Below are 8,473 nucleotides of genomic sequence, written 5' to 3' on the forward strand. Positions count from 1 at the left end.
CAGATTCCAGGAATTAAAAAAAATTAAAAGTTAAGAATACCAAAACTCAAGAATTAAAGAAATAGAATTAAGAATTATGGAAATTTTAGATTTTTTGAATTTTAAAATAAAATAAAGGATTTTAATATTTTGGAATTTGAAATGTTCAGAATTCCAAAATACACGAATTTTAAAAATGATAGAATTTATGATTTCGAAAATTTGAGATTTTTAGAATTTTAAGATTAAATAAATTTCAAACTTAGAAATTTTAGAACTCTTAAGTTTTGAATTGTAGAGTTTTCAAATTGTAGATTTTTTTTTAATTGATTACAAAAAAAAATCTTGGAATTAAAAAAACGATTTTTGTAATTTTACAATTTTAGTATTATTAAATTTGAAAATGTCTGAAATTTCAGATTAATGATTTAATAAATTTTTTTAAATTATTTTTGATTTTAAAAGAATGATTTAATTTTTTTAGAATTTTGGAATTTTAAATTTTCGAATTCCAGATTCCAGGAATTAAAAAAAAATTTAAAGGTTAAGAATTCACAAAACATAAGAATTTATAAATAATGAGCAATTCTCTGAGATTTCGGTCATTCGATTTTTATTGTATTTTTTAATCCGGCTGAAACTTTTTTGGTGCCTTCGGTATGCCCAAAGAAGCCATTTTGCATCATTAGTTTGTCCATTTAATTTTCCATACAAATTTGGCAGCTGTCCATACAAAAATGGTATGTGAAAATTCAAAAATCTGTATCTTTTGAAGGAATTTTTTGATCGATTTGGTGTCTTCGGCAAAGTTGTAGGTATGGATATGGACTACACTGAAAAAAAAATGATACACGGTAAAAAAAATTTTGGTGATTTTTTATTTAACTTTTTGTCACTAAAACTTGATTTGCAAAAAAACACTATTTTTATTTTTTTTTATTTTTTGGTATGTTTTAGAGGACATCAAATGCCAACTTTTCAGAAATTTCCAGAATGGGCAAAAAATCTTTGACCAAGCTATGAATTTTTGAATCAATACTGATTTTTTCAAAAAATCGAAATATTGGTCGCAAAAATTTTTCAACTTCATTTTTCGGTGTAAAATTGAATTTGCAATCAAAAAGTACTTTAGTGAATTTTTGATAAAGTGCACCGTTTTCAAGTTAAATCCATATTTAGGTAACTTTTTTGAAAATAGTCGCAGTTTTTCATTTTTTATAATTCGTGCCCATGTTTGCCCACGCTTGAAAAAAATATTTTTAAAAAACTGAGAAAATTCTCTATATTTTGCTTTATTGAACTTTGTTGATACGACCCTTAGTTGCTGAGATATTGCCATGCAAAGGTCTAAAAACAGGAAAATTGATGTTTTCTAAGTCTCACCCAAACAACCCACCATTTTCTAATGTCGATATCTCAGCAATTAATGGTTCGATTTTCAATGTTAAAATATGAAACATTTGTGAAATTTTCCGATCTTTTCAAAAAAAATATTTTCAAAAATTTAAAATCAAGAATAACATTTCAAATGGGCGTAATATTGAATGTTTGGCCCGTTTAAAATGTAAGTCTTGATTTTAAATTTTTGAAAATATTTTTTTCCAAAAGATCGAAAAATTATACGAATGTTTCATGTTTTGACATTGTAAATCGGACCAATAGTTGCTGAGATATCGACATTAGAAAATGGTGGGTTGTTTGGGTGAGACTTAGAAAACATAAATTTTCCTGTTTTTTAACCTTTGCATGGCAATATCTCAGCAACTATGGGTCGTATCAACAAAGTTCAATAAAGCAAAATATAGAGAATTTTATCAGTTTTTTTAAAATATTTTTTTCAAGCGTGGGCAAACATGGGCACGAATTATAAAAAATGAAAAACTGCGGCTATTTTCAAAAAAGTTACCTAAATATGGATTTAACTTGAAAACGGTGCACTTTATCAAAAATTCACTAAAGTACATTTTGATTGCAAATTCAATTTTACACCGAAAAATGAAGTTGAAAATTTTTTGCGACCAATTTTTCGATTTTTTGAAAAAAACTGTATTGATTCAAAAAATCATAACTCGGTCAAAGATTTTTTGCCCATTCTGGAAATTTCTGAAAAGTTGGCATTTTATGTCCTCTAAAACATACCAAAAAATAAAAAAATTAAAAATAGTGTTGTTTTGCAAATCAAGTTTTAGTGACAAAAAGTTAAATAAAAAATCACCAAAATTTTTTTTACCGTGTATCATTTTTTTTTCAGTGTAGTCCATATCCATACCTACAACTTTGCCGAAGACACCAAATCGATCAAAAAATTCCTTCAAAAGATACAGATTTTTGAATTTTCACATACCATTTTTGTATGGACAGCTGCCAAATTTGTATGGAAAATTAAATGGACAAACTAATGATGCAAAATGGCTTCTTTGGGCATACCGAAGGCACCAAAAAAGTTTCAGCCGGATTAAAAAATACAAAAATTAAAATTAAAGAAAATAGACCGATTCCGTAGAGAACTGCTCTAATAGAATTAAAGGTTTTGGAAATTAAAGATTTTTTGAATTTTAAAATAAAATAAAATAACAGATTTTTAGTATTTTGGAATTTTGAAAATTTTAGAGCTTGGAATTTTTAAATTGTAGAATTCTAAAATTTTCGAATTCTGGATTTTTTTAAATTTTTAAATCTTGGAATAAAAAAAACTTATTATAAAATTTCACCGTATTTTAAGTATTTTAAAAAATTTCTGAATCTTTCGATTTTTGATTTCATAAATTTTGTAAAATTGTTCTTATTTTTTTAAGAAGAAATTATTTATGTTAGGAATTTTGGGATTTTAAATTTTCAAATCTCATAATTTTGGATTCTGGAATTTCAAAAAAATTGAAAAGTTAAGAATTCTGATTACACACGAATTTTAAAAAATTTAAATTTTATTTTTCGGAAATTTTAGATTTTAGGATTTTTAAAATAAAAGAAATTTCAAACATTGGAATTTTAAAATTTGGAAATTTTAGAACTCAGAATTTTTAAATTGTGTAATTTTAGAAATGTAGAAAATAAAAAAAATAATGCTGGATTTTTTAAATTTTTAAATCCTGGAATTAAAAAAATGAATTTTGGAATTTCACAATTTTGTCATTTAATTATATGAAAATTTGATAATTTTTAAGATTTTTGATTTAATTTTTTTTAATTTTGAAGAGAAAGAATTATATATAGAACTGTTGTAATTTTACAATTTTAGAATTGCAGCTAATAAAAAAAATGAACTCTGGTTTTTATATTTTTTTAATAGCCTGGAATTGATAAAATTGAATTTTAATTTTAAAATTTTGGTATTTTAAAATATGAAAATTTCATAATTTTTTTTATTTTTAAAGAACTTTTGGATTCTGAAATTTCAAAAATAATTTTTTTTTCTGGCAGCACTTGCTGCTACGGCAGAAATGATTCAGGGTAGGCATCGCGACGCTCATGCAACCAAGCAATCTGATGGTGCTGCCAGAAGAGAGTGAAGAAAAAGTTGATGTTTTCAGCGGCGGTGTTATAAATCGACGAATCTTTTCGCACTCTACGGCAAAGTTGTTCCCTGGAACACGGACTATGAGCTCATGGGATTTTTGCAAATCGTTTACCATTTAAGCTCAGTACACCTAGGGGATCATGCCCTGAAATGCCCGCAAAATTGACCCGTTTTGTTACATCCTAATGGGCTAAACACATTTATATTGAACTTTTTTTTTAAATTCAAAAAAAAAATATCAAAAAATTTTGTTTCAGATTTTAAGATCTTAAAATCAACATATCTACAAACATAAAAATATAGAAATCTCGGAATTTAAAAGTTTGAAATCTAAAATCTTAAAACACCGAAATTTTTAATTCTAGAATTTTAGAAACAAAAGAAATAAAAATAAATTTCAAAATTGAAATATGTATATAGTGTTGAAAATTACCGAGATAGCGTCAATTAAAACATGAAGTCTGATTAGAAAACACTTTAAATTTTTTTACAGTTAATTAAAATTCTTTAATTTTATAGTTTTATAAGTTTGAAAGACAAAGGCAATTGATTTCAATCTTTGGGAAAATAAGCAAAACGTCCACTTTCACGCGATAAATTTATAATTTATTCCAAGTACGCATTACAAGAAAATTACAGCGGATAAATAAAACGCCTTCCCTCTCCTCACTCACGACCAACCTCTCATTTCCGGCTCTTCTTTAAGCTGAACCCCTCCCCCTGGAACGCCTTGAACGGATCCTCCTCCGGTTTGCCGCCCTCGTTCGCTTCCGCTTTGCGCACGCTCCGATCGAACCGCAGCAGCCCAAACGGATGCTCGTAGTCGGGAATTCCGCGCACGTAGTTGGCCCTCGCCACCGGTGCCGCCTCGTTCGCCCCGTTGTCCTTCTTCTTCTTCCCGTCGAGACGCGTTCCGGCCCCCTTGAACGCCACAAATCCTGCCGGCTCGGGCATCAGTTCCGCCGGATCGACCGCCATCGGTTCCTCCTCCTTGGGCTTCTTCTGCGGTTCGGTGTAGCCGACGGGCGGCGCAAACTCCACGTTCATGTCGCACTCGATGATGGTGACGGCCGGGCCGGGTTTGGTCTCCAGGACGGACAGCTCGAAGCTGGTGTTGTTGTACTTGATCGCGATCAGATCACCGGTCGTGAGGCAGGCAAAGTTCCGCAGACAGTTCTCGAGGACGGCCTTCGGGTTGGTGATGTCGAGGAACTCGACGTTCTGCGGCTGAAACTTGGAGTACGTGGCCACCGGAATCGACACGCTCTCGATCTGCACGATGTCGCCCTCCTCCAGCAGCAGGTTGTGCATCATCCAGTAGGGAATGTAGATCTTTCCCTCGTCCGCGACAAACTCCAGCACGCCGGCGTGTGTGCTCCGGTTGATCTTGTTGTTGGTCAGTTTGAACAGCATCGGGTACTCGACGTTCAGCCGGGTCAGCTGGTCCAGCGCCGAGGGCGGCATGATTACTAAAAAAGAAGAATTACAAGTAACCGATAGAACCTTAAAGACTACTGAGAATCTTACTCTTCCCCCCGTTCTCCACGTCCTGGCGCTCGTTCCCCGGCAGCATCGACACCGAGTAGCACTTGTAGGTCGTGTTGAAGGGACGCGAGTGGTCCGGGAACATCATGTTGAAGCCGTTGAACTGAAACTAGCGGAGATGAGACACTTTGTTTGTTTTGCCGGAACTCGCAGCGTTCGGAACACTTACCATCGTGACGAGCGCCTCCTTTGTCACTTCCGGAAATCGCAGACAACCTTCGTAAACAATTACGAAATGCACGAACGGAAAAAAACAGAAAGTCTCTTTGTTTGCGTCCCTCTTTTTGGCTGGCACTGACTTGGCGAAGGTGGAGGCAACACAAACGAAAAACGTCGACTTTTGTTTTGAGTGATTTCGAGTGGATGGTTCCTGATGGTTCTGGTTTTGCTTTTGCTCCACTTCTGCGGCGGCTGCTGCTGCTGATGGGATGAATGACGATGTAAATATAACAAAAATAAAGCGTTTGACGTTTCTCTTGGTTTTCTTTTGTCAACGGCGGTGCCCTTTGGGAAATTTGTGGAATTAGGAACGCGTTGAAAGTTGAACTGATGGAAATTTGAAACTAGCTAAACTCCCGAAGGTATGCAACACGGTCTACAATGAAAAATGGAGAAAAGTACATTGAAATCGCCTAAATTTATATTTTTTTAATATACACCTGATTCTTGACTTCTGGCGACTTTCATTACAGTTTTCGGTAAGATTGAGAGACTTAGCGGAGAGAGCGCATAATCGAGAAAAAGGGGAGAAGTGATAGAGAGATAATAGGTCTATTCCCGTACTTGCAGAATTTCTGCAGCTTTTGCAGAATTCTGCAGCCAGCCTAAGTCACTTTTTTGCAGCACGTTCCCGTACTTTTCAGCTCGCTCTCTTCATCTCTTTCTTTTGCAGAAATTCTGCAAGGAGAGAAACCGCAAAACTTTTGCCTGGGTAGCGCGTTTCAGTACTTTTTTTACAACATTGTACACACTCAAATTGGGTATTAAAGCACGGTGAAGTGCGAATACATGCAAAATGCCGCTTCGTTTCATACCCACATTGCAATTTATTAAAAATATGAGTATTTTCGAAAAGTAAAGTTTTTTTTTTTTGAAAATATTTAGTGTTTTAAATATAAACTCAGTTAAAAGTGAAAATGCAAAGAAATTTCAGTTCGTATGATACCCATTTTGCAAATTATGAAAAATTGAGTTTTTTCAAAATATAAGCTATTTAGTGAAATTTACTGAGCAATTTTCCCAGATTTAAGTCATTCGATTTTTTTTTTTGGTATTTTTCAATCCGGCTGAAACTTTGTTGGTGCCCTTGGTATGCCCAAAGAAGCCATTATTAGTTTGTCCATATAATTTTCCATACAAATTTGGCACCTGCCCATACAAAAATGATGTATGAAAATTCAATAAACTGTATCTTTTGAAGGAATTTTTTGACCGATTTGGCGTCTTCGGCAAAGTTGTAGGTATGGATAAGGACTAAAATGAAAAAAAAATTATACATGGTAAAAAAATTGGTGATTTTTAATTTAACTTTTTGTTACTAAAACTTGATTCGCAAAAAAACATCTTCTATGATGAATCCTGACCAAACACCCTATCCTACTAACAAGTTTTCAGGTTCCTGGCGCTCGTGGGGTGTAAGCACATAGTAAATCAGCTGCCCTAGTAGCAACCTACGCTAACTAACATTACCGCCCCTAAAATCGAGATCTACGAACTGACATGGCTGGCGCCGTTGGTGGCCAATGACTGTTACCTATTCGCAACTGATCTTGTTTTGGCAATCATAGTGTTTTATCTTTTCAGCGCATTCATACATGCTGTTGATAAGGGAAATACCACTTGATAGTCGAAGTCTATGATCAGTAGTGCTGAAAGGATATTACGGTTCTGTTCAGCAACGGAGAATGCTCATGCTCATGCTCATGCTAAAACTTAATTCGCAAAAAAACACTATTTTTATGTTTTTTTTTATTTTTGATATGTTTTAGGGGACATTAAAAGCCAACTTTTCAGAAATTTCCATGTTGTGCAAAAAAAATCTTTGACCGAGTTATGAATTTTTGAATAAATACTGATTTTTTCAAAAAATCGAAATATTGGTCGCAAAAATTTCTCGACTTAATTTTTGGATGTAAAATCAAAATTGCAATCAAAAAGTACTTTAGAGAAATTTTGATAAAGTGCACCGTTTTCAAGTTTAAGCCATTTTTATGTAACTTTTTTAAAAATAGTCGCAGTTTTTCATTTTTTTAGATGAGTGCACATGTTTGCTCACTTTTGAAAAAAATATTTTAGAAAAGCTTAAGAATACTCTATATTTTGCTTTTTTGAACCTTTTTGAATTTCTGAAAAGTTGGCATTTGATGTCCTCTAAAGCATATCAAAAAATGAACAAAATTTAGAATAGTGTTTTTTTGCAAATCAAGTTTTAGTGACAACAAGTTAGATAAAAAATCACAATTTTTTTTTACCGTGTATCATTTTTTTCCAGTGTAGTCCGTACCCATACCTACTACTTTGCTGCAGACACCAAATCGATGAAAAAATCCTTCAAAAGATACAGATTTTTGAATATTCACATATCATTTTTGTATGGACAGCTGCCAAATTTAGACAAACTAAAGATGCAAAATGACTTTTTTTGGCATACCGAAGGCACCAAAAAAGTTTCAGTCGGATTAAAAAATACAAAAAATAAAATTGCAGAAAAAAGACCGATTTCGTAGAGAATTACTCATGTGTCATTATATTTTTTTAAATTTTGGAAAAAACGTCAAAACGCTAAAGTAAAGAATTTGGATTACGAACAAAAAATGTCTAAATATTGACTAAAAAAATCTTAAATATTAACAGAACAAAATGTTTTTCTGACAAACTACTTTCAAAAACAAAACAATAGAATATCAAAACTGCTCAAATCAAATCATCCTCAATTTGACTGATTCGTTCCGCTTAAAAAAAATAAACTGTAGTGATATTTTATGATCTCTTTAAAAAAAATCAAAGGTTTTATATAATGTCTAGCTTTTCAAAAAGGGATTGAAATCAAGGTTATAAACGGTTAAATTATCGAGGTTCAATAACGATACCAATTTTTTGTTGAGCCTTGAGACCACTGTGATTAATAATAGTACTATTGTGGTGAACGTCTGTTGTTACCGTTATCGTTATTTCTATAACTCTATCGGCGATAGTCTTATAGAGGATTAATCGATCTAATATATTTCTAAAATTGACTTAATCCAATCAAACCATTTTAAATTTTTATACCATTCAACAAGTATATTTTTTATGATATAGAAAGTTTTAAAGTATTAATACTTTAAAAATACTTATAAAATATCGTATTTTTCAAACGAAGCGAAATTTTGAATGTGTTTTACTTTATTAAAGTTTTTTATGCACTACAATTATCGTAGTTTTTCGAAAATA

General features: G+C 32.3%; 1 protein-coding gene across 2 annotated transcripts; it reads right to left on the minus strand.

Annotated features, from left to right (window-relative positions):
- Positions 1-4,075: 4,075 nt before the first annotated feature.
- LOC120423643 (ubiquitin fusion degradation protein 1 homolog) lies at positions 4,076-5,469 on the minus strand. Of its 2 annotated transcripts, none has more exons than XM_039587529.2 (3): positions 5,211-5,469; positions 5,024-5,144; positions 4,076-4,965 (listed from the first exon to the last, which is right to left on the minus strand). In XM_039587529.2, exons 1-3 carry the CDS (start codon positions 5,211-5,213, stop codon positions 4,181-4,183), a joined length of 909 nt encoding a protein of 302 aa, XP_039443463.1. In that variant the 5' UTR covers positions 5,214-5,469; the 3' UTR covers positions 4,076-4,180. The 2 variants fall into 2 exon arrangements, with proteins under 2 accessions (XP_039443463.1, XP_039443454.1); XM_039587520.2 differs by having other exon boundaries at positions 5,024-5,150.
- Between the last annotated feature and the right edge of the window lie 3,004 nt (positions 5,470-8,473).

This window comes from Culex pipiens, chromosome 3, assembly GCF_016801865.2.
Source record: "Culex pipiens pallens isolate TS chromosome 3, TS_CPP_V2, whole genome shotgun sequence".
NCBI classification, from domain to species: Eukaryota; Metazoa; Arthropoda; class Insecta; order Diptera; family Culicidae; genus Culex; species Culex pipiens.

What these genes read in the sequence shown, in the direction of transcription:
- LOC120423643 (XM_039587520.2), bottom strand. An exon ending in CGTGGAGAACGGGGGGAAGA is followed by an intron (nt 4,966 to 5,023) that starts GTAAGATTCTCA and finishes CTTCTTTTTTAG; the next exon opens with TAATCATGCCGCCCTCGGCG.